The following is a 27,480-nucleotide window of genomic DNA, read 5'->3' on the forward strand; positions in this document are numbered from 1 at the left end:
GAAACTGATGCTGACCTAAGTTGGTATTTCCATCAAGTGTTGGAGGTAACTTCACGGTCATGCCCAGTAAAGTGTTATTTATTCCCCCCTGATGTTTGTCGGTCTGATTCATTAGGATTTACAAACACAGCAATACCGTGACGATGTGCCCTGCTCGCATGACTAGTCGTGTAAATTGCAATTGTTTGCCAACAGCCACCAGTTCTAAGTCGGTCCAGTGGGGCGTCAGTCATCAGGCCACGGGGACACAGACTGATTTATGTCATTGCGTGTTTGCGGATTGAAAACACACCACACCCCTTGGGAGTCTCTGTTTATGTGTAAGTTATCGCCCTCTGTGCGAGAACATCACAGCAAACACACGCATGTCGAAGCTAAAAATGCTTGACACCCTCTCTACGGCCTTAAAAGAATAATGAAGGCAGGAAAATCAATATATCAGCCATCAGATTGTCATGTGTGAAAAATGTCTCTCTCTCTCTCTCATTCATCTTTGTGATGGCCGGAGAGAACTCTTTCATTATATGCTTTTAATTTCACTCTTTTCGCTGTTCCAGTCCAGAACTCCCATAACAGTGGTGCTTCAGTCTCTCTCCTCTTGCTCCCTCCCCTCTATTGCACCTCATATGCTGCCTTCTCCATGTTTAAGGTTGGCCCTCAACAGCAATTGCCAAGAACATACTACAAAACTGATGCTTTAAAGACCATGTATATTAATTTGAACAGCACAGTTCTCTTTCTTGTGTTAAAGTATTGCCAACACATTCTCTGGACAACTTGTAATAATTTGTACGAGATGGTGAAATATTAAAATATCGTATGACTTGGCTCGTTTGAAAAGGTATGACTTTAATTCCCAAAGAGACCAAATAACAAATTAACAGAATTTTAAATTGATACAAAACAGGCATAAAATTTTTGCTAGGCTTCTATTTAATATTTTATTTTAAGAAAGTTAACATCAGTGAAATTTGGTTACTCATTCCATATTAATACAAAAAGCTGAAATATGTCAATATGTTGTAAAACTTCCTTCGTCTAGGTCCAAACCTCAAAGTTTTCTTCATACTGTGGTACACTAAAATTATTTTCCTATTAAAATCATGGTTTAATTTGAGGGTTTGGGTAAGGGGTTAGATTTACTGTAGGGTTCATACAGGCATGAATTAATCTGAATGAAAATCAAGGACTTTCATGTACTTTTTCCAGCACCAATTTTTCATTTTCAAGTTTTTCACAGAAGTGAGATTTCATTTCATGAAATTATAATAATGTATTATTATAATAATGAGCTGCCACTGTTTGAAATAATTTGTACTATTTACAAGTATTTTGCATTGAGTTTACAAACATTTGTTTGACAAGCACTTAAATAGTATTGTCTCTACAAGCATACCAGAATACCAGCAGTTCAGAGTGAGCTTTGGACAGACATGATTTTCGGTTGAGCACACATTAACAGAAGAGTTGCATGGTTTCTTTATCTTATTCACACTATGTCTGATTATAATTAATGTTTATTTTTACCTTTTGATCAACAACTGTCTGTAAAGAACAGAAAGGATATTAAAAGATAAATTATTCAGTGAAAATGGATTGCATTGATTTAATCTTTAATAGACACACATTAGACGGAGCAGATCAAACATGTATTGAAATCCACCAATCCTATTACACTGGTCTGTAGAGTCCTATATGTTAAAAGGGAGAATGTTGTGAAAACAGCAAAAATCTGAGTTTAACCAAAATCACCTCAATACAGTAAATGCAATTTAAATGTAACCATGGCATATCACGGCTCAACTAAAGTGATGGTGACAATTCATGCACCAGGTAGATTTCCTTCAGAGTGAGTGTTCATGCAACACAACCGTATTTTAGAGCTCCTTAGACACTAGGGATGTGCCTGAAGCCAAATATCCTATTCGGAAAGGCACGAATAATGACTTCAAAACGAATAACGGATAATAGAAACAATATTTGTTTGATTGATTATCTAAGAAGCACAAGGAAAAAGCGACATTTTAAATAAACATATCCAAAATTACAATGAAACCTTATGAATGAAAATGCTTACGTTGTAATTTCAGATCGGATGGATGCGGTCTTGACTCCGTTTGCGGTCTCTGTTAATTGTGCGTCAGGAGTTTATCAAGTGTAACATTAAGATACGACATCATATACACTTTCCACTTCTTGAAATGTCTATGCTAATGTATCACATGATTCACACGTAATGATTACCATGTATTTATTTATTGCCTAAACCTGAGCGCGATGTTAAATTCCTGACCTGAAGAGATGATTTCACATCAGAGCTCATCTATACGTCTTTTAAAGTGGACCACATTAATATCCACATCAGCAAAGGTAATTATTTGGTTAAGACTTTATTCTGAAAAAATTTAACATGCTCCATAAAGGTTTAAATGCTCCATAGAGTATTCATCAATTCATGTAAAACGAATAAACTGAAACATGCTTTTCTTCTTCTTCTTTAAACTGTGCTAAATTTGAGAATGTCAAGTGTTCTTGAGCTCTGCAACGGCGCTATATAAACATTTTTCTTCTTCTTCTTCTTATCATTATTATTAAACTAAATAGTGGTGTCCTATCATAAAAATTCCTGATAGAATTACAGGAATTTCACCTGTTTGAAGGCTATATTAATTTATTTGAATTGCTTTTAATGTTTGAATTTGTATTTAATATTCACTGCAAAATGTGTGCTTGACATTTCACATTTTGCTTGACACCTTCTGCCTCCAGAGTAATATTATACATGCACAGACATAAATGAAAATACTGTTTCAGCAGATAATAATATCAGAAATACCAGGAGAAATCACAGTTAACATATTCCACAGTTAATATAGCCTACAAATTCAGCTTCATTTGATAAGTAAAAAACAATAAAATAATAATTTAACTAAACAATATTTGTAGCCTACTATAATAATAATAATAATTCTAATTATTAGGCAATTATTATGAAAAGGCATTTACAAGGCATGTTTATTAATGTAAGAGTAACATTTAAAAATGGCCGTTTCATTTAGTTTTGACACATTTCCGGCTTAAGCCCCACCCACATCCGTTTCTATCCAAATACAGATAATACAGATCCAGATACAGATAATTTTGTCATATGAACAGATAATGGCTTCACTGCACACCCCTATTAGACACAATCTCCGGCTAGTGATTTACTGGCCAGTGGCTAATGACAGACATGGCTAGTGACAGACATTTTTGTCACTTAGCTCGTAATTTGGTGATTACTCACATTGTATAGGTCTGTGTATATACACATCGACATTCGGTAACACCAAAAAGCACAGGCCTTTGTTTTTTAACCCGCCCTACATGTCGCATCAAAAACAAAATGAGCTGTGGTTGATTGCTTTTCATGTTGGTCCCTTCCAATCTTGGGCAGTACAAATATGTGTACTGTGTAGGGGATATCGAAAATATAATCAAAGATATGTGGAAAATGTATATGTTTCACAGGCAGGTTAACCTATAGAAATGTTCCATTTTAATTTTAAGCAATTTGAATCACTATTCAACAAAACATGCCAATTTCCAGGTATTCCAGTACCTAGATTTCTAAAAGCTAAATTCAAGCAATTTAAGCATTTCAAGGACCTTGTGCAAACTCTGTAGACTTTATGGTTAGGTTTAGGTTTATAGTTTGGGTAATGGGTTAAACTTTTGTAAAAATCTTAATATTATTGATTGTTGGTTTATACATTTTTCTCTATAGGAATAAAGGTAACACTTTCTATGAAGCCCATATTTATAATGCATTGTAAAGGCATTATAAAGGCATTTTACTGAATTTATAATGTCTCATAATACACCTTATAATAAGTTATAACTTCTCATAAATAATTATAACTACAGTTATAATACATTATAAGACTTCGCCTATTCAAAGTTATACTTTAGAGTATAATGCATTATAATACAAGCAGCATCCAATTTTAATGCAGCAGAAGTTAATAAAGTTCATTGAATAAGTGCTATATAGTGTAAAGAGTCAAAAGGCTTTATGACGTGATCATATTATAAGTGGTCTTTGCCTGCTTTAAGTAAAGTTACAAAAGCAATATCTTATAAACAGCCACAACATAAACTTGTACATACAATACATTACAAGTCAAACTTATATAATGGAAGTTATTTATAAAATAAGTCTCCAAATAAGATGAACAAAAAGTTTATTGAATAGAGGTCTGTATAGAATCAGCCAAGAAGACTGACTACATGTGTGATCAATGTACATATTTTATTTTTCTGATGTATTTGAAGCTTGTAGCTTTACAAGTGTTTTTTGTAATATCTCAAAATTTACATTGAATGTGTGTGTATTTTGGGCATGTGTAATGTATACAACTTTCAGCATGACTTGTAATGTCTTATAACCACTTAAACATATCTTATGGATGTTTATAAGAAGAATTTGCTTTTGTCACTTTACTTAAAGCATACCTATTATATATATTACCAATATATATAATTCATTATAACTTCTGCAGAAAAAATTGGATGTTTCTTGTGTCATAATGCATTATACTTTAAGGTATAACTATGAATATGTAAGTATTATAATGTATTATAATTGTGGTTTCAATCATTTATGAGAAGTTCTAACATATTATAAGTGTATTATGAGACGTTACTAATGCATTATAATGCCTTTAAAATGCATTATAAAAATGGGCTGCATAGAAAGTGTTACTGGAATAAAAGTTGTACATTTTTGTATGAGCCAACTCGACACGTTCTTATGATTTCGTCATCTCGTGCTATTATTATGACTTGTTAGGGTATGGGTTCTTTTCTATAGAAAAAGAAAGTAGCCAATAGGCTTTAAATACTGTATATGTAACAGCTATGAACCATCATTTTATACTTGCAAGTTGTTTGCTGGTGGTATTAGGGAAAGGGGTATTCTCATTGTAGAGAGCATTTAATTGGATGAAAATCTGTGTAGTGCAAGATGAGTCATCAATATTTTGCGTCCGTTTTCCTGGAAGATAAAGGCTGCAAATTGTAAATGCATATATCTGCTAAAAGTTAAATTTGTGAACATTTAGGAGCACACCAGTGTATAGATGAAACTGGTTTGAACACTGGCCATGAGCAGCAATGAGCAAGAGCCAATACAATTGTGAGAAAGTGAAAGAGCACAAAAGGAGGGCTAGGCAGGAAACTAAAAACATTAAACTGATCCCCATGTCTTATCCATATTTTTAGGCTTTTTTTTCTTCTTTTTTTTCTTCTGTGCAAATCAGTGCAGAAACGACTGCAAGCTCTTCGTGTTTGTTGACGTTGTTAAGCATACATTTTTGTATTGCTAAGTGCGTGAGTTTTTTGGGGAACAGAACTGTTGGATAGAAACTTAGGCTGTAGTGAATGGAGGTGAATGATCTCGTAAGTGATACACCTAGTTTTGTGATTAGCAGTCCTTTTCCGCATATCGCGTGCTGTTTTCTGGCCCGTTCTGCATAATGCGGCAGTTCATTTAAGCTTAGTCCCAGTTCTCCCAATGGCCAGTCCGCCCCTGATCGGCCCCAAAGTGCGTCGGCCAACCGGGAAAATGCCTGGTGTGCCAGATTACCAATCAAATCCAGCCCTGGTTTGGCTTTTAGTTCAAAACACCTTCTTCGAGAACTTGGATTACTTGTTATCTGAACTCTTTCATTTTATTTCTTCTAATTATTTACCCTTATCTGAGACTTAATCTATACGTTTTCCTATCAATGCCTCAATCTCTTTTTCCCCACTCCAAGAGTCTGTTGGTGAGAAAATCTCTTGCCTTCTTTACCAGTGTGAGTGTTTTGTATTCAAATCACAGGCTGTTTCTGGGTCTGCATGAGGCCTCTGGGGGTTGGTAGGAGATGGAGAGATGAGAGGGGAGATGAACACTAAGGGACAGATTCAAATGAGTGTGATAATCCTCCAGCCATGGAACAGAGGAAATTAATTTGCTTAATTAGCACATTTGTTCCAATTAAACCCCCATGAACATGGACTGCTGCGATGCCACGCCCACCAACTAAGCCTCTCAAAGGACAACACAGATAACCTCTGATGTCATGATAACTGAACCTCTTTCTAAACATCAATTGAAGACACAGTGCCAGCTGCAGACCACCATTATACTGATTATAGAGACATGCGGGGGTTCCAAGGACATTAACAGCCTGGAAAATCCATGGGGGAAATGAAATGTCCAGGAAACATCTGAAATATCCAGGAATCATCTGAAAAGATGGAGTCTGAGATACATTCCAAGTTGGAAATGAAAAAGCCTGAGAACATTATATAAATACAAAACACCAGCACACAGTGCCCCCCCAAAAACAATTGGGACACTTTGGGACACAAAAGTCACACTTAAAAATGTAAAAATTTTATTGCATAAGATTATTAAATGCCAAGCCAAGTGGCGTCTGTTAACAAATGATGCTATACTTTTTTCAGAATTATCTTTCAAAGCCAATGTGAATTTTAGTTGATATATGAAGTTCATACAGGTGCCCTAGCAAGGTAACCATATATGTAGTTCATTACACTGACTATGCACTATTTTCTACAAAGTTTGACAACCATATATACAGTATGTGTGTGTGTGTGTGTGTGTATATATATATATATATATATATATATATATATATATATACTGTACAGTGTATATATAAATACATTAAGACCATGGTGGTTGACCAAAAAATTTTTGTTGGTGAAAAGCATGGCTATGTTTTCCACCAGTATCAAACCAGCACAAATTACCACAAACCATCTCATGCTGCACTGTAAAGTGGTAACATACAACTTTTAAAGCTTTAATGAGCCCTTTCTATCTGATCTAACCCTTAAAATGACTTGTATTGGTGTAACCTAATGTATTCAGGTTGATTCAGTATTATTAAATATGATTGACTTCAATAAAACCAGTTAATTTAGATGTTACCACATAAAGCACATGTATAGGTTAATGTTTTTTTTTTATTTTTTTTTTTTTTATAAACTGTTCTTTTCTAAATATTAGATGCAATTGTGATGACATGTTCCAAAAGCCAACAACATGGACAAACTCCCTGTCCTTAACCTTTCCTACCACCACTCCATGGAATAAAACAGGTTCAATCTTAACACAGAATAAGGCACATACCTAAGAAGTCAATCCAATTAGCCCTGAAACTGGTAGAACATCTCATAACATCGTCATTCTGGGCAAAAATCACCCTCCAGATTTACATTCATTTAGACGGAAACTGAAAGTGACAAGAAGGCAATTACAGGAGGAGGACTTGTCCGGGTTTGTTCTATCCTACTCAATTAAGTTCCAGTTTCATTAATGTCCCTTTGCATCACTTTGCTTCAATCAAGTCTGTGGCCCCTTACAAATGCTGCAATGACTTTCACCGAATCACATTAAAGAAATGAACTTTCCAAATCCAATGGCGCTGTTTCAAACGCAAGTATAGACTGGACTCGACGTGTCCTTCCTCTTCATCCCCGTCTTGACAGTGTGAGCCACGGCGTGTTTATTGCTGAATAATTACATTTTAAGCACTTTAAATGACTTTGCTTCATCAGACTAAATGATTAATTGCTTTCCAGGGCAAGGATTGTAAAGTTAATATGAGCTTAATGATTGGTTTGGTCTTTCAAAGTTACTGAGAGGCTTTTTTCACCCATCTTTGCTATGAGTAATCTGTATGAACTTTACTTTGACAGTTAATATCGCACTTTCATTTCCTTGTTGGTGTAATTGTTTTAATTATGTTATGTTCATTATTCAACAAGGATGATCTTATAGCTCCAGGGAAATTATATTTTCTAAACAGGTTTCCATTCAACCAGGGAACAAACAAAGGACAAGGATGACACATGCCAGAATAAACAACGACAAAATTGTTCTGAGCTCGTGACCTTTTGGTAATGTCTTTAGAAAAAAAAAAAAAATCAAATACAAGAGATTTAATCAAGTTTTCACATTTTGCTGCCAAAATCAACCGAGCAAAATAATTAACCCACGAGAAGCAGAAAGGTGGCAATTCAGAAACGACCTGGCAACGTTCTCTGAGCCCTTGATCAATTTCCAGTCTCAGCCAGACTTGCGTTCCGTCCAAAGACGGTATCTGTCAGCCAACAGGGGAGCCATCTAGGCCCAAATATCCACCCAGTGGTGAAGTTCTCCGGCTTGACCTTTAGACTTAGAGTGGCAATGATTACAGAGGGAGCGCTCAGATGCCAACCTGTACTCTCCAGCGGTGAACCCTTCTGGCACGATGCACACTGAACCTGGATCTTGGCTCTGTCTCAAAAACTGCCTTAGCCTGGCTCACTCTGCTTCAACACAATGGCTATCCTTTTCGACAGAAGCACCATGTTGGCTCTAGTAACTATTGATTATAGTGGTGGTGGTGCATGGCTACTTCCCTGCAGATCGCAGGCAGCAGCCCACCATACAGGCATTTTGGCTTGTTTTCCAATGTGATGGATGGCATGAGATGATATGTGTTTACTTTTTTCTTTTTCTTTTCTTTTTAGCTGATGTTGAATATGCTCATATTGGCCTAGTTTAAGCATTGCTTGTTCTGAAACAACTATAAAGAATACGGAGCATAAGAAACACAAAAACAAAAAAACAAGGAATCTGTCAGCAGCCTTTTCTGTCTTTCCTCTAAGAGGCACGCACAGTGGTATCACTTATCATCTCACTAGAAAGCGGAGGATAATAATAATGACACTGGGTTTATGTGAAGCAATTGCCAGTTTGATTTCTTCTAAGCTTGTCACAAAACTCTGTAGGAGGCTCAATATTATGCACTTGGAGTGACTGAGATGAACCTGAAAACTAGTTTTTGGATTATTTCTTAAAGCTTACAGAATTTCTTATCATTTCCTGCAAAGCACATTCCTACAGAAAAAATACAACAGAAATAGGGATTATAGTTCATATTGCAGCCCCATTCCCAAGAGAATGAGCTTCAATGGGACAGAGGACAGTAGTTCAGAGGGGTAGGAAGAGATTCGGTCTGCATTATTCAAAGTGTGCGCTCTTATCTGCACTGGCATTCATGCATATATAAGAAAAGGCGAGTGACCCAGCATGTGGAAGAGAAGAGTCCTAACACAATCTGTCCATTTGAGCTAACTCTTTTATTTCTCATTGGATCTGAAAAGTAAGGTATGCAGTTCTTGTTCTGATACACACATACAGCAAAGACACACACATATTTGTATTCCTATTTTGGTGTGTACTTTCAGTTGACTTCTATTATTGTTATACTTTGCATTTTCTCCCCACAATGTAGAAAAAACAGTTTTTTTATATGTCTAAATGGGAACTTACAATACCATAGACTTCTATTGTTTTTATATAAAGCTAAATAACTATATAATAACCATACACTCTACCCCTACCCCTAAAATAAAACATTTTGCTTAAAAAAATAAAAATAAAAAATCTTTATTAATTAATTGATTTTCCTATTAAGGACGTTCCTGGATTTCCTCAAAGCAAGTTGGTTAAATTTAGCTCACTTTTGGGGACAGTTTCATCAATGGAAAAAAAATGACAGACAGAAAGGAGACAGTCCTTACAAACAGACTCAAAACCCAGAAGACACACTTGGCTAATGCTATGAGAAGGTATTTGCTAAAAAGCCCCTCAAAGACAACAGAAAAATGTAAATGAAGAGCAGATCCTGCAGCAAGAATAGAAATGCACTTTGAATATATCACTGTTCCAGAACCATGCACATGGTAATGATAATGCACACACCAGTACACTCTTGTAAATGCAACCCAACTCATCCCTAATATGTGGGAAGTGTACTTATCAACTGCCTAAAGGGCTAGACAGGTGAGGCATGAAAGTAAAAAAAAAAGTGTCTTGTACATTTAATATAAACATCAACTGATTGATTTCTCCTGTTTTCGTTGGGAAATTTTATTTACAACAGAATAAATCATTATACATCCAAGCAGATAGAGGGCGCTGTGAAAAATCTACTCACATCTGCTGCAGGCACTCCCTCTGGTGGGCGGCAGTGGAGAACAATCATGCCGTTAATTGGCACCTCCAACCCTTGCGGCTCCTGTTCGAAATTCTTCCTCAGGTCTATTTATGAGAACATGTATATCATTGGTAACAGGTAGCTACTGCATTTTAAGTGAAAAGGAAGCATTTTAGTTGACAACTTTCCTTGAAAAATAAGAAGACCATTTAAAAGCCTGCCAAAGAAGGCAAAGGTGGACTGATTTGAAAGCCTGATTTTATGATGAATGTAGGTCTGAAACTCATGTAGAGTCTGTTTGAAACACATTTAAAGGTGATGCATGTAATTTTTTTCCCCCCAATGTTAAAATACTTCAAATATACAAGCTTAATGGGCTCTTTGCCCCCCAGCATATCAGCTTCTAACTCAACCAGTAGCGTGATTTGGGGTGGAACTACCTTCAGGGTTGGGGAGTAACGGAATACATGTAACGGGATTACATATTTTAAATACAAAATATAAGTAACTTTATTCCACTACAGTTACAATTAAAATCATTGGTAATTAGAATACAGTTACATTCAAATAGTATTTTTATTACTGAAGAGATTACTTTGCATTTTATTGTCATTTGTTTCATTTAATATTTAGTCCTTTCAGATGGAAAATATTTATACATATAAATGATGCGATCCAAAGAGCATTTGAACAGCGGTGAAACACTTTCTTATGATGTGTTACATTCATACGTTTGAAGTAAGTTTGGAGCAGAAGAAATAGAAATAACCCTTGTGTAAATTGTCAGCTTTACGCTAAGCTAAAATGCTATTTCTAGCCATTTTGCAAGCACATGTTACCAAGCATGATCATATTTTTTTATCAATAAAAAATCATAATTGGATCATAATTCCTTTTTTTCTAGTAAGACCTTTGATATTAGGGCAAAAATCGTATTCTTGATAATAATTTTTGTATATTTTCCTGTAGAAATATCTAAAAATCCTTAAAACAATATCAGTTAGGTTTGTCTTGTTTTAGAAACAACACTGTATAAGATATTTAGGTTTTTCAGAGAATGTATTTTTAACATGTGTATTTTGTCTTACTGTACTGGCAGAGTTTTTACAGTCAAAACAAGTGAAAAAAATCTACCAGTGCTGAAGAAGTAATCCAAAGTATTTAGAATATGTTACTGACCTTGAGTAATCTAACGGAATATGTTACAAATTACATTTTACAGCATGTATTCTGTAATCTGTAGTGGAATACATTTCAAAAGTAACCCTTCCAACCCTTACTACCTGTATGTCCAAAGACTGGTAGTCAAGAGGACTGTTTGGGAAAAAGTAATTATATTGTTTGTGCCATTTCATGCACAGAAATTACACACATCACCTTCAAACTAGCTATCTCATATAAGTATTATAGAAATCAGGCATTTATGAGAATTAAAAAGTGAAAAGAAATAATTTTGTTTAAAGAAACAAGCTTTTGAGATACTGACATGCGATTCGGACAGTGGCTTTGCGACTCTTGGAGGTGCCCAGATGACTCCAGGCCACACACAGACACCAGTAGTCCTCTGGTCCATGGAAGTCCTCCACCTGCTGTCTGGATACATTTATCATCACTTCACGGATCTTCAGCCCTGCATGGAAAGTAAAAGAGAAGGATTGAGAATAGGGTTACCAGATGACCATGTTAAAAATGGCCTGGTGGCTATGTGGTGGGCAATGCATTTTGAATCCAGCCTGGTGTGATTAAGGTCAAAGTTTTTGTTTTAAATCACAAGTTTGCAAAAAACAGAACAGAGATTAAAGAAACACGTTTTTTTTTTTTTTTTTTTTTTTTTTTTTTCAAATGGCTTAGATAAGTCTGATCTTTGAAAACAGACAAACTACAAGTCAAACCTAAACTTTAACTTTCATGATGGGTATTGAAATCTACTTTTAACATTTGTATGTAGCTATCAAACTAAAGCTAGGACTAATCATCGGGACAAATGCAGTCCCGACTTAAACTCCACTGGTATGCAGGGGCTCATAAAGTCCTGACAGCCCTAATTTTATGGGGTGTGTGGTCATTATAATTGAGAATGCTAAAGTGATCCACATTTTATAATGGCTAAAGTTTCTCTAAATGAAGTTAAACAAACAGCAGACACTAAAATAAAAAGCCAGTTAAGCTGTATTCTCTCAAAGGGTTAGTGCTCTAAATAAACAGCCCTGCTTTTACTTAACATTTATCGTAATGTTCAAGAATATATATATTTTTAATTTCTATTTGATACAAGATCAATTGGGACTAGTTTGTGTAAACAGCTGTCACAGCTATTTCATTAAACTATTAAGTGGGCATTTATCACCAAGGCTTATTAAATGTACTAAATCCTTGAGGTTTTTATATACTTTTGTGTGAACTGCGACCAGGTAAGTATAGATTAAACAATTTAGACGTTGTGTCTTTGTCTTGTGAGTCAGAGAGAAAGAGTGTGGGAATTATTAAAGAATAATGCCTATAGACAGTTTAAGTGAGTTTTCATAAGCATTTCCCGAGCTCATCTCAAACCAGGCTGCTCTCTTCCAAAACTGCTCTATAATGCATTCCTCCTGTCATAAGCCTAATATCTGTGCTGTTGTCGTGCCGACCAAACAGTAAATTATGCAGGCGACAGTTGAGGTGGTGGATTATATTCTCACAGGCGATGCCTGGAATGCTCTTCAAAATGCAACAAAATATACGAGCCATGGCAAAGCTAAGGAAATATTTCCCCTAACGGTGAGTGTAGAGTCAAGATACACAAGTGTTGGGGATCAACTTTGAAAGCGTAGCTTGTTAAGTTACAAGCAACTCATAATTGAAAGTAGTTCATCCAAAATTAAGCCACCCTTTTTAAAAAGTAGTTAGCTACAGTACAAGCTACTACCAAAAGTAACACAGTGAAACACAGTGAACAACAGTATTTAATTTAATATTCTAATATTATTAAATTAATAAATATGTATTAAAATAAATGTTCTATTAATAATTTTACTTTGCATTTTGCTACAAAAGATACAGGCAGTACGCCCTGCCATCTGTACAGAAATGATTCAGTCAGTCGATGTTGCATCTATGGTACATTTCTCAATTGTACCATTAATTTGCATATGCAAATAAGCAAATTTATTAAACTTTAGTACAGTAAAAAACCTATACTTCTACAAGTTGAATGTGACATATATTATAAATAATATTTAGATATAAAAATGTATATATATAAACAACTTGAAAATCACGTTGTGACAATAATAGCCAGTAGATAGCTGCAGGTTCTCCTGAACAGTCAAGCGTTTCACCATGGTGCTGCTACAGAAAGAACTGTGAGCAAGGCACGATGTGGCCATATTTATAACTTAGAGCTGGGAAAATGTCTTTGTTTGTCATAACAGAAACATGCAGTGCTTTTTCTAGAAGGTGAGGCACCTGCATCCAAGCGTAAACCTTCCCACAGTTGAAAAGGTATACTTTTGTACATTGGGGTCACTCAAAATGTGTTCTTTGATCCTTGTTCTCTGTGTGTGTGTGTGCATGAGTGTGTGCATTCTGTGTTCTCCCTTCTGGCTGTGTTAGTCTCACACATTTATTTCTGTGTGTGTGTGTGTGTGTGTGTGTGTGTGTGTGTATGTTGTTTTTTTTTTTTTTTGCATTGTAGCTGGTTTATTGATTGTATTTGGCAGGTAGAAAAAATGCTCTGTTATGGTCTTTCCCATTCATTGTTAATGGTTGGTCAATTTTGACCACAAAGACAAAAGGTGGCTTTTTTTTATTTATTTTTTTACGTCCACTTAAGACTTATCATGACTTAAATCATACCCACATTTATTTATTTTTTTTTTATTTATTAATTTTTTTTAATGTTCAGATGGCAAGTGGAGGAAAAGTTACCAAGTCTTGTACCACTCAGGAAGCCATTTTTATTAAATCCAATCACGAATCACAAAAGTGATTCCAGTAAAAAATGATGGAAGACCTTAGGTGGGTTAAATAAATCACTAAAATAATTGGGACTTCCCAAAGCATAAAAGAGAGAAAGAATGGACATTTTAGTCTTATTTTGCTTGATTGCAAAGCTGCACATTCAATATATATTGTTACCTAAAACCAGGGATGTAGCTTTTTTTTTTTTCACGATACACTGCTGCTCATTGGAAAATGTAGCTTGGTTACACTGATTACACTGTGAATTCAGCAACAGCAGGCTGGAAGCTTTGCTGCTGAAATAGGTCTGTGCTTCCCAAAATTAGAATCTCCAAAGCTGAAAGTGTTGTTGAACACCTGTGCACATGTAAGCTCCAGTTAACATGTGAAATGTCCAAAGAGTGGCATCAAAATCAATAAATGTTTTAGTCCTAAATTATGTAATACAGTAAAAATAAATCCATATTTTTAACTCTACCGCCTAACCCAAACCCCAACCCTAAACCTAACCCTTAGTGGAGTAAAAATTTAATTTTTAAGTGGAAATGCAACCTCTGAATCATGCTAACCACTGTTTATGTGAACGCGATTACATCCTGGTTCCCACGGAACCAGAACCCGTGACTTTGATGTTGCTCACACAACATGCTATCAGTAGCGCTAAAGGGAAATGTGTTCACACTTGAATTAATACAAAAATATCTTATGGGGGATGTCGCTTGTCAGTAATTTGGCTGAATAGGGTTGATTTCAGGGTACAATAACTTTCAGAAGCGACATATCGATTCCCTGTATGATAATGTTGGCTCATTAATGGAAAAACTATACTGATTTGAAAACACCTGAGCTATTTTTCACGTTACTAAAAATTTTGTTAGTAGCATTGTAACTTTTAAGTAGGTACTCCCCAACACTAAGATGCACAATGCAGTGTGAGTTAATGCTTAGAATAGTGAAAACAGTTTTAAATGAAACTGTTCTGTGAATTAGAGACACAATTACAATACGTTAAGGGTGAGTGGAGGCAGAATTATGACTATGAAACTCTGCCGCACACAGCAGCATTAATGTGAGCTTTCATGTGGGTCTCTGTGGGTGTATTTGCTCTACCAAGAGAAAATGAGACTCATCTTTAATGATATTAAGGTAAGCAATGGAAAATCTATTCGAAATTGCTCAGTCTGAGAATTTTGCTTTGCTGTGAGATGAGCTCTGATCTCTAGAGTGACTCAAAGAGAGAGAGAGAGAGAGAGAGAGAGAGGGAGAATATTTTAAATGAAAAGGGTATTACTAAATAAAGGGAGACTTGAGTCAGGTCAGGACTCAAAGCATCTATAATCCTTTAAATCTAAATGATTATCTTTCAAACAGGCCTGTAGGGAACAGAACAGAACTGATAGAACATAACTGAGCTTCCTATGCCGGAGGTAAAAAGATAGCAGCAGGCGCCCTCAGTATAGCACACCTACTCCAAATTCCTGCTGAATATAACCACTAAAATTCCCTCTGCTGACTGTTTTGATCGAGTACTGTATATTCACAGGCTAATGTGACTTTGCAGAATATATAGTCTGCAATGGCTACTGAAAGGTCCTGTGGGTAACACAACAAAGAGTGAAATTAGACCTCTATATAACCTGTAGAGATAACATGCTTAGCTACTGAGCATAGTGGAAAACACTTGTATAAAGGCATATCAAACGAATATAGTATATATTGAAGATCTCTGCTTCTGTCTCAGTATCTGAACTGAGTTCTGCCAAGAGTATTTTAACAAAAGTATCTTTCTCCATTCATGGCTATTCAAAAGTAGCCTTGTATTTTGACAAAAGCACCAAAATCAAATATATAAATCACAAATATTTCATTATATTTAAGTAGATGTTTTGCCAGTGACCAATTATTTTTGAAGGTCTCATAAAAATGTGAAAAGGACTTTATTTCTCAGCTGACTGCCTCAAAAAAGACTGTCTGCTGGAAATAAGTATGACCAAAAAGGGCATTATGCAGGTCGCAAACTTCCAGGGGAGCCATGTGCTAGACGAGCAACTGCCATGGAGATAAATAGGAATGCTAATGGAAAGATTTTTCCAATTTTATTTGACCTACTTGACCTGAAGAGTCATCTTTCCACATTTAGAAAACCATAAATATTTGTCTGACATCACAGGAAGCAAGGTTTGACATTACAGGAAGTTAAACTTCCATGGCATTTGCTCTGAAGCAGCAAGAGAGAACATACTGTACTAAGCAATCACAGCATCCGAGCACCGAAGATAAGTTAAAAATATCACACTTTCCCTGAAATTCCACTGAAACTTGATTAATAAATGATGACGGAAATAAACCTCACACTTCAGAAATGGAAAACTTCTGTTGGGTTGACTTAAAATAAAAAACACTGGGGAGTCTGTCAAGAAAGTGGAACCTTACAGTTTAGAATCGTTTGTGGATGCTCAGAGGAATCGAGATGCCCGAGCCGAGTTTTGAACTAAATGACAACAAGCTTGAGAATGACTGCTTGGACAAACAAACTGTTTCACTGGAGGCACTGTTGTCTTTAAATAAACCATATAAATCAATGTTTCAGGCCCTGGACAGAGACAGAGTGTGTGTACAAGCAATGGAAAGTAGAAAACAGTACAGCATGACTTATGATTATGAATGTGTGGCATATGGAGGGTGTTACAGTGGGTGCCAGTGTTGTGTGTGGACTTATAGGCAGCACATAGGCACTGGCATATGTGATAGTAAACCCATTGTTTCTGATGCATCCATTAGACTAGAAGGACAGAAATCCTTCACAAACAAACCAAATGTGAAATCGTCTCATGGTTACCAAAGACCTTGAGGCCATGGATTAGCTATGAAGCCCAGATACACATCTATAGTGTTTCCAAAATCCTCTCTAGCTCTAATACGCACTTGGCTTCATCTGATAATTTTGGTTATTATTTGGTATGTAAACACTCAGATACACCACACACACACACGTTGGTGCGGCTATCCTTATGAGGACTCTCCATGGACATAATGATCTCCCCAACCTAATATCACCTAACCTTACCCCTAAACCTAAAGCTCACAGAAAACATTCTGCATTTTTACATTTTCAGAAAAAAAAAAAATATATCATTTAGTATGTTTAAGCGATTTGAATTATGGGGACACTAGAAATGTCCTCATAAACCACATTTATAGCATAATACCCTTGTAAATGCCAGTTTGTAACCTAAAAAAATAAAACCAACCAAACCACACACACAAACACACATGCAAATCTTGTATTCCTGAACTTCAGCCAAGCTGTGTGCCAAATATCAGCTGCAAAAATGTCTGAGCGCCCAACAGGAACAGAGCTCTTTCTCATCCTGCAGTGGTTAAGCAAAATTTTGATCACTCATGATTACATGCATCATTGAGAATGTCTTATTTGATTTGTGTATGCAATATTAGAAACTTTATGTTTGACATGCAGTCAAGTTTGGGCAACATCAATGTCAAAATCAACATCAAAGAGGTATCAATCCTCTATGATAAATTATCATGGAGTTTTTTTCCCCTTTCTTTTTTTTTAAACATGTCCATCTGATCCTGTATAATCTTGGACGCATGAATGCGTATAATTGGATGGATGGATGCGTATAATTGGACAGACGGACAGACGCACAGACGCACAGACAGACAGACAGACAGACAGACAGATAGATTTCAAATGCTTTGTGAATCAGTTTCAACTGAATCAATAAAACCATGTTTGTGAGTCGGACAGTTATAACTTCGTATTTGTCCTTGAGAGCTTAAGAGCTTTTCCTCATAATTTTCTTTTCTTTATCCTCTAATTCCCTTCTAATATTTAGAGCTCTTGTATTCCTCTTCCACCCCCTCCCTCTGTATTCCTCCTCTACTGTCCAAGCAGGCTCTTGTCTTCTTGGGAACTGAATCTGGGACTCACAATAGTAACACTGTTGCTCTGTTCCACAACCTTGTGAGCTGCCAATGTAAACAGCATTTTAAGGCATCATAGAGGTAAGAACACATCTGACATCTCCAAACTTAATTATGCTGCCTCTTAAAGGAATAGTACACCCTAAAATTAAAATGTACTCGCCATCATGTCATTCTAAACTCATATGATATTCTTTGTAATGTGGAACACAAAAAGAACAATTTAATTAAATATCCCAGTCCATCTTTTAAATAAAATGACAGTTAAAGAAAACAAAAAAGGTCATAAAAGAAGTCCATGTGACTCATGAATCATTTTAAATTCTTCTGAAGGCATCAGTTGGTTTTCGTGAGACAAAACCTAAAATGTTTGTCATTTTTGAGTAAAGTCTTGATGTCTTTTGCACATACATGAGTGCTATTAGAGAAGCTCATCACGTAGTTTTTAGCTCATCACATAGGTTTTAGCTCTTAACAAAATGAGGGTAAGTAAAATATGACAGAATTTTCATTTTTGGGTAAACTATTACTTTAAAGGGGTCATGACATGAGGAATCAAATTTTCCTTGATCTTTTGACATATAAGAGGTCATTATACTATAAAAACATAATGTAAGTTTCAGAACTGAAAAGTTTCTCCTTAATAGAAAAAGAGTATTTATTTAAAGGTGCAAAAATTGCTCATTTGTAATTCGGTCACAAGGACCAAATACATCTGCATATGACGGCCTCTTCAGCAAGACATCAACACCTATTTTTCTGTCATTGCACCCTAGTCCCCACCCACTGGTGCTCAGACAGTCACACATATGGAGAGGAAGAGATGGGCCTGTCATTGGAGATTCATCTATAAGTGGACAGGACATCTTGATGTGCCTTTCTGGATTAAAATATTTTTCTACATAAACGTGCACTAGAAGAACAGCTTTGACTGTTATCATACATCTCGCGCCACTTTTAAAAGACACAATGTCAAGTAACTCTAAAAAGGATCCCCCATTGTGTTTCATTCAGCTACGCTGTCTTGCTGTTGTGCTGTTTGGAAGTCATCCTGGACCGTTTTTGCACCTATGTGTTATTTTTAATTGTTGGTCTTTTGTAAACATGTAAACATCTTTGATCATTTTGATGCGTTTCCAGCAATGTGTGCCACGTTTTAAGAGTGGTACAAGCGCAACTTTTAAAAACACATCTAATTCTGCTGATAGCACTGACTGGGAGAAACACAAGCAGTCCTGTGTGTATACAAACACGGAAGATGTGAAATGTGAAGACCAGCGTCTCTGCTTTGGCCTGTTGAAGCTGGTTGAAACACCCAACATCACAGTGTGTTATATTACGTTTGAGCACTCAGAAGATTTAAGCATGGATTGCCTGTGAAATACAGTGCATCCGGAAAGTATTCACAGTGCTTCACTTTTTCTACATTTTGTTATGTTACAGCCTTATTGCAAAATTGATTAAATTCATTATTTTCATCACAATTCTACAAACAATACAGCATAATGACAACGTGAAAGGAGTTTGTTTGAAATCTTTGCAAATTTATAAAAAATAAAAAACGAAAAATAAAATCACATGTACATAAGTATTCACAGCCTTTGCCATGACATCTCTGCAGCACTCCACCAATCAGGCCTGTATGGTAGAGTGGCCAGACGGAAGCCACTCCTCAGTAAAAGGCACATGACAGACCGCCTGGAGTTTGCCAAAAGGCACCTGAAGGACTCTCAGACCATGAGAAACAAGGATTGAACTCTTTGGCCTGAATGGCAAGCATCATGTCTGGAGGAAACCAGGCACCGCTCATCACCTGGCCAATACCATCCCTACAGTGAAGCATGGTGGTGGCAGCATCATGCTGTGGGGATGTTTTTCAGCGGCAGGAACTGGGAGACTAGTCAGGATCGAGGGAAAGATGAATGCAGCAATGTACAGAGACATCCTTGATGAAAACCTGCTCCAGAGCACTCTGGACCTCAGACTGTGGCAAAGGTTCATCTTCCAACAGGACAACGACCCTAAGAACACATCCAAGATAACAAAGGAGTGGCTCTGGGACAACTCTGTAAATGTCCTTGAGTGGCCCAGCCAGAGCCCAGACTTGAACCCGATTGAACATCTTTGGAGAGATATGAAAATGGCTGTGTACCAACACTCCCCATCCAACCTGATGGAGCTTGAGAGGTCCTGCAAAGAAGAATGGGAGAAACTGCCCAAAAATAGGTGTGCCAAGCTTGTAGCATCATACTCAAAAAGACTTGAGGCTGTAATTGGTGCCAAAGGTGCTTCAACAAAGTATTGAGCAAAGGCTGTGAATACTTATGTACATGTGATTTTTTTCATTTTTTTTATTTTTAATACATTTGCAAAGATTTCAAAAAAACTACTTTCACATTGTCATTATGGGGTATTGTCTGTAGAATATTGAGGAAAATAATGAATTTAATCCATTTTGGAATAAGGCTGTAACATAACAAAATGTGGAAAAAGTGAAGCGCTGTGAATACTTTCCAGATGCACTGTAGCCTCAGTATGATTCAAGCTTTGCAAAGGAACTGTTATTGAAAGATGGGGCAGTTAAAATTGGACTATTGGATGAAAAAACGTAAGTAAACAATTTCATTCATGAATTTCATATGTCATGACTGTTTGATAGTTTATGCTGTGCTTGAGTAAACAGTTCATTCAGATTAAATGTTTTGGGTGTACGTTATGTGTTTACCCTGTAGTTTAATAATGGTGTGTGGAGTGTGATCATTTTCTTCGGATTGTGTTTCAAATATGCCTGTATTGGAAGGGCTGCATGATGTTAACACAACAGTGAGCATTTACATTTAAATCTTAAAGGGCCAGACAGCTTAAAACCGAGCGTTTCAGACAGAGGGCCAGAGACAGGGTGGAAAATTATTATATATGACTCAATTATGACTGTTTGGTGCAAAAACAAACAAACAAACAAACAAAAAAAAAACATTACTAACATTATAAGTGGACCCCAGGGAAGATTATAAAAAAAAAATAGCATGTCATGACCCATTAAAGATACATCATTTTAGTCAAATTCTAAGGTAGCATTGCATGTAAGTGGGCAATCCTAAAATTTATTGTAACAAAAAATAATAAACAATAAAAAATTAAAAATAATCATTCAAAATTGCAGATGAAGTAAGAGAAATGACAATTATAATAAGCTTACTTTTCAATACTTAAGCATACTATTATATAATAAAAACAGACTATTTTACACAATATTTGTGCGTGCTACGTGTTTTTGCTTTCTAGCACATCATTCCTGTTCCAAAATGATGCCCTGCTTTGTGCCTGACAGGCTAATAGTAAACGTAGCAAAATGTTAATATAATTAATGTCATCTGCCAGGGGCGGAAGGGCTCGCTACCGGCTGCCAGAAAGTGGAGAGGCGTTTCATCCTCCAGGGGTCAGAGGACTCGCTGCTGTTGTCTGCCAGAGGGTGGAGGAGTGGTCGAGGACCAGGCGACGGCATGTCTGGGAACCGGCGAGCAATTTTTTTTCTCCCTATCCTCTCTCTCACTCCGCCTCGCTCTTTCCCTCTCCCCTTTTTCCCTCCCCTTGTCTCCCTCCCAGGTCTCGAGAGAGGTGGTGAAAAGCCTGCCGGCAGGTGCAGCCAGAAGTGCAATGCCCCCCCCCCCCGAGAAAGGAGGCCAGGTTCCTGAGGCAAAGGAGGGAGGAGTGTGACGAGGAGGAGGGTGGGGCAGGGCCGTGGCTATGCCACACCCGGCCCCAAATCGGGCTAATCAGCTGAGGAGAGGGATAAAGGCAGCCGGGTGCGACAGTTCGAGAGAGAGAGAGAGAGCCACATGCAGCTGCCATGTGTGCGTTTGTGTTTTGTGTCTTTTTGTTTAAGTTTACATTAAATATTACTTTGACTGTTCAGCCGGTTCCCGCCTCCTCCTTTCCAATTTTAACCCTGTTACATACATACAGTGCATAGTGAATAAGACATTTACTTGTAGCACACATGAAGCACTTTTACTTAGAAGTTGCACTCATGTGCTCGTGCGGATCCAGCACGAGCAATGATCTCCTGACAGTTAAAATGGCCTGGTTCGCTTGCTTGGATTGTCATGGAGTGACCATCACGATTTGTGAATAACAGTAACTTTTGAACCTGATCCTAAAGTTCTGATTCTGGCTACGCGACAGAATACGCGTTTAAGAGAAAGATATTAGATGAGTGCTCAAAGGGAAAAAAACGCTGGATTTTCATGAGGTTCGTGAATTACATCTGCATATTTGCAAACAGTATATAATAGAAGTTTTATTGATATTTGCCTTTTATCATTAGAAAAGAAAGTTAAAAGTGACAGGGAACTGCTGAGGAGAGGCTGATAGAATGTGTGCTTTAGAGGTAAATAAATAAGTGCTCCATAGGATGCTGGGTCTGCTCAAGTTTTGTGAGGTTTGTTTATTACATCTGTTTAAATGAGATATGTGCATATTTGCAGACGGTATTTGATATTAGTTTTATTGATATTTGCCTTTTTATCATTAGACAAGACAGTTAAAAGTTACAGGGAACTGTTGAGGGGAGAGAGGGAGAATTAAACAGGCGAGCACTTTAACATTTTGAGTTCAAACGCATCTGCCTCGGATCATATATACGGACCATTTAAATGGGACTGTGTTGCACACTGATCTATTATTGTAGTAACACATTGGCACATAACAGCAAAACGAACCGTGACTGGTCGTTTACATGTCTCAGTCACTTCACATGCAAGCAGGCAATTTCCGGTGCCCTCAAGAAACAAATCGGCAATGAAAAAAGTCAGAATATCGTCCGATTTATCGGCCTCTGAGAAATATCGGTCGCCACTAGTCGTCAGCACTACAAACACACATGCAAGTTTCGAGCTGCATAAGGAATGTATTTGTGTGACTTGACACAAAAAAATAACTCTGTTTAGGAAGGCCATGAACTCAAAGCCCTTTAGACAGGCAAGCGTGCCTGATAATTTCTTGACTGGCAGTGCCGCTGCTAATCCTGTATCAAAGCCCTTTGTTTACATGTCTGTTAAGGAGCATCTAAAGAGTGACTGTTTATAATCCTGGATTGCAACTAAAGCTCATTTTTGCTTCTGTACGCTCAAGCATGTATTACACATATCAGGCCTTGAGGTTTCTTAAAGGGATAGTTCACCCAAAAACAAAATCTCTGTCTTTATTTAATCACTCTCATGTTGTTTAAAACCCCATTCTTTCTTCTCTGGAACACAAAAGCAGATTTTAGGCAGAATGGCAGCCTCAGTCACCTTTCATTTTTAATATAATAATAATAAAAAAAAATGTAATCAAAGTTTAGAACAACATGAGAGTAAATAATGACAGAATTAATAGATGAGTGAACTATTCCTTTAAGGGTTTGCATGACATGTGTTTTCTTTTCCCCTTCTTTCTCTTTCAAACTCTCTCTCTCTCCTCTATTTCCATTTACTGTCTTTGTCCTTCCTGAATCTTAATGTATCTTGCCTTCTGTCTGTCTTTCCCTGTTGGAAGTAGATGATCCAGCGCAGTGGGCTAGCTGTGATCTTAATGCAGAACTCTGGACGACGATCCCTTTTGCAGTCACCGAGCAGCAGGTGAGGACCATCTCACCCTCCATCTCTTGCTGTGTCCCTCTTTCCCTCTTTCTATAGCTGTCTTCCAAGTGTCTTCTCTTATCTCCTGTTTACCCATTAGCACTGGAAGTTCTCCATACAGTAAGATGATGCTGTGCCAAAGCCGCATGGCTTTCTTTCTTCTGAGTAGCACAACAGGAGATGTTCTGCAGAATGTTCACATAGCTATTTTCCATACAACGAAACTAGACGGTGACCAGTGGCTATCAAGCTACGAAAAAGATAAACACACTAAATGTAGTCCTTACAACTCATGCGCTATGTTATAAGTGTGCTTAAAGCCACATTCTTGCCCTCCACCATAGCTCTCAAATATAATATTAGCTTCTAAATATTTAAATTTGTGCATTTTGATTTGTTACAAAACATGCAATGCTGTAAAACAAAGGGAGTTTGGCATCATTAATGTAAAATCTGGAATGATGCAGTTCTTATTACAAAAACAAAAAAACAAAAAAAATAATAATATTGGAACCGGATGATTTTCATGACTTTTGGTTCCATGAACATTTCTCGAAAGTGCATAATTTTAGTGATGAGGAAAGGGACACCATGCTAAAATATGCTGACAGGGTCGAGGTTTATAGTAGATTAGTGTCACTGAATGGCTGGATGTCTGAGTGGTCTCTGGAGAATAGCACAGGATTCATAGACAACTGGAAGAGTTTTTGGGGTAGACCTGAGTTGCTAAAGAGAGACGGACTCCTTCCCTCCAGGGAAGGTGCCGCTTTCCTCTCTAGTAATTTGGCTCATAATCTCAATCGTGATAGTATTTGACTAACTGGGCCCAGGTCAGGAAGCAGACAAATTGGCTAATCCGAACATCTGCTAGCTACCTTGAGACGTCACACAGGTCACATAAACAACAACACATAGAGACTGTGTCTGTTCCCCAAACTACCAAACACAAACCCCTCACTAAATCATTTAGAAAAAAAATTATTAAGGTAAAACTTGAAAATAACAAAAAATTTAAGATAAACATTATATAAAGGTAGGGCTACTAAACATTAGATCTCTTTCAACCAAAGCACAAATTGTAAATGAAATTATTACAGATCATAGTTTTGTTTAACTGAAACCTGGCTTAAACCGGATGAATTTATTAAATGAATCTACTCCCCCAGGTTATTGTTATAAACATGAGCTTTGCCTGAATCAGAATCAGAATGAGCTTTATTGCCAAGTATGCTTACACATACAAGGAATTTGTCTTGGTGACAGGAGCTTCCAGTGTACAACAATACAAAAACAACACAAAAACAGCAGCAAGACATAGATAATAATACAAAAGTAAAAAATACAAAATAATTATACACATATGTAGACACACACATACATACACACACACATGGGTAGTGCAAATCTAATACAATCTGTTATGTACAGTGTAAATACAAATCTGTTATGTACAGTGCAAATGTTTTTTTTTTTTTTGTTTTGTTTTTCAGAGGAATGAAATGGCAGAAGAGGTTGGATGTGTTGGATAAATATAAGAAAGACTAAACTGTGTATTGCACATAGTTATTGCTCAGTGGGGCAATTGAACTGTTCATGAGATGGATAGCCTGAGGGAAAAAACTGTTCCTGTGCCTGACGGTTCTGGTGCTCAGGGCACTGAAGCATCGGCCAGAAGGCAACAGATCAAAAAGGTAGTGCTTCTCTAGCACTCTTGATAATGTCGCCCCCCTTCGATTAAAGAAAATTAAAGAAAAAAGCCCCGCACCACGGTACAATGATCACACTCATGCTCTCAAGAGAGCATCTTGGAAAATGGAGTGCAAGTGGAAGAATACAAAATTATTGGTATTTCGTGGTACATGAAATGATAGTGTCTGTAGCTAAAGACAGGCATTAAAGGCTGCAAGGTCAGCATATTTTAGCAAACTCATAGAAAATAACCACAACAATCCTAGGTGTTTGTTCAGTACCATGGCTAAATTAGTTAGGAATAAAGCCTCGACTGAACCAGATATTCCGTCGCAGTACAATATTAATGACTTCATGAATTTCTTTATTGATAAAACTGAAAAGATCAGAAATCAAATTGGAATTATGCAATCATCTGTCACAGTGCCACAGAAAACAGGGTCACATAATTTTCCTCACGTGCAACTTCAATCCTTCGCTGTCATAGGTCATGAAGAGCTAACAAAACTTATCGAAACATCAAAATCCACAACATGTATGTTAGATCCAATACCAACTAAGCTCTTAAAAGAGATATTCCCTGTAATCTCAGAATCTCTTCACAAAATTATTAACTCCTCGCTATCCTTAGGACATGTCCCAAGAAACTTTAAAATGGCAGTTATCAAACTGCTTAAGAAGCCACAGCTTGATCCTGAAGAATTGGCCAATTATTGACCGATTTCAAATCTCTCATTTATGTTGAAAATACTAGAAAAGGTAGTGTCCTTCCAACTATGTTGATTTCTAAAGAGAAATAGTATATACAGTATGAACAATTTCAGTCAGGATTTAGGCCCCATCACAGTACAGAGACTGCACTTATCAGAGTTACATATGACTTGCTCTTATCATCTGGTCACGGCTGCATTTCTCTCCTAGTACTTTTAGAACTTAGTGCTGCCTTAGACATGATAGATCATGACATTCTCTTGAATAGGCTTGAGAATTATGTTGGCATTTTTGGACTTGCATTAGCATGGTTTAGGTCCTATTTAGCAGACCGCTACCACTTTGTCTGTATAAATGAGGAATTGTCAAATTAAACAAAAGTATGGAGTGCCACAGTGATCAGTTTTAGGGCCTCTGCTTTTCTACTTATATATGCTTCCCCCGGGAGATATTATCAGGAATCGTAGAATAAATTTCCACTGTTATGCTGATGACACCCAACTTTATATTTCTTCGAAACCCGACGAAATTTCACAGTTCTCCAAATTAGCAGAATGTATCAATGAAATCAAAGATTGGATGGCCAGAAATTTCCTTCTACTCAATTCCATCAAAACAGAGGTACTAATTATTGGACCAAAAACCTCTAAAAATAAGCCTCTAAAATATAATTTGTCCCTCCATGGATGTACTGTTACATCGTCTTCTACAGCGAAGAACTTAGGTGTTATATTTGATACCAGTCCGTCCTTTGAAAATCAAATTTCCAATGTTTGTAGAACAGCATTCTTCCACCTCAGAAATATTGCTAAGTTACAACACATGCTTTCTGTTTCTGATGCCAAAAAAATAATTCATGCATTCATGACTAGATTATTGTAATGCATTACTGGAAGGATATTCTGCAAGTTCAATAAAATAAACTTCAATTGGTTCAAAATGTAGCAGCCAGTGTGCTGACTAGAACCAAGAAATATGATCATATTAGCCCAATTTTATCATTGTTACATTGGCTAACTTTCTTATTAATTGTAAAATTTTGTAAACTACATACAAAGCTTTGAATGATCTATCTCCGCAGTACTTAAGTGACCTTATACTATGCTATATTCCATCACGTTCATTACAATCACAAAATTCTGGCCTGTTAATAGTTCCTAGAATACCAAAATCCACAAAAGAAGGTAGATCCTTTTCCTATTTGGCTCCTAAACTATGGAATATTCTCCTTAACAGAGTTTTGGATGCAGACACACAAACTCAGTTTAAGTCTAGATTAAAGACTCATCTATTTAGCCAGGCACACACCTAATTTATCCATCACCTCAGGCTGCTTTAGTTGGGTCTGCCGGAACCAGAAACATTTATTATGATCAATAACTCTGCAAAAAATGTAATGGCATCTACGCTAACATTATTCTATTTGTTTCCCTGTCTCAGCCTCGGGATTCATATCCCGAGGTTACCAGAGCAGGCCAGATCCAGCTCCGTTCCTGCTTGGTGTCGGACTCCACTGCTTTGTGTCTCTG

General features: G+C 36.9%; 1 protein-coding gene across 1 annotated transcript in view; it reads right to left on the reverse strand.

Moving 5' to 3' along the window:
• unc5da (unc-5 netrin receptor Da) overlaps positions 1 to 27,480 on the reverse strand; it is a 383,276-nt gene that overhangs the window by 62,367 nt on the left and 293,429 nt on the right. The window contains exons 3-4 of the mRNA XM_051677090.1: positions 11,527 to 11,670; positions 10,041 to 10,144 (exon numbers count right to left, since the gene is read on the reverse strand). Coding sequence (XP_051533050.1) covers positions 10,041 to 10,144; positions 11,527 to 11,670 — 248 coding nt within the window. The remainder of the gene's footprint in view (positions 1 to 10,040; positions 10,145 to 11,526; positions 11,671 to 27,480) is intronic.

The sequence above is a fragment of the Myxocyprinus asiaticus genome, chromosome 38 (genome assembly GCF_019703515.2).
Source record: "Myxocyprinus asiaticus isolate MX2 ecotype Aquarium Trade chromosome 38, UBuf_Myxa_2, whole genome shotgun sequence".
NCBI lineage: Eukaryota > Metazoa > Chordata > Actinopteri > Cypriniformes > Catostomidae > Myxocyprinus > Myxocyprinus asiaticus.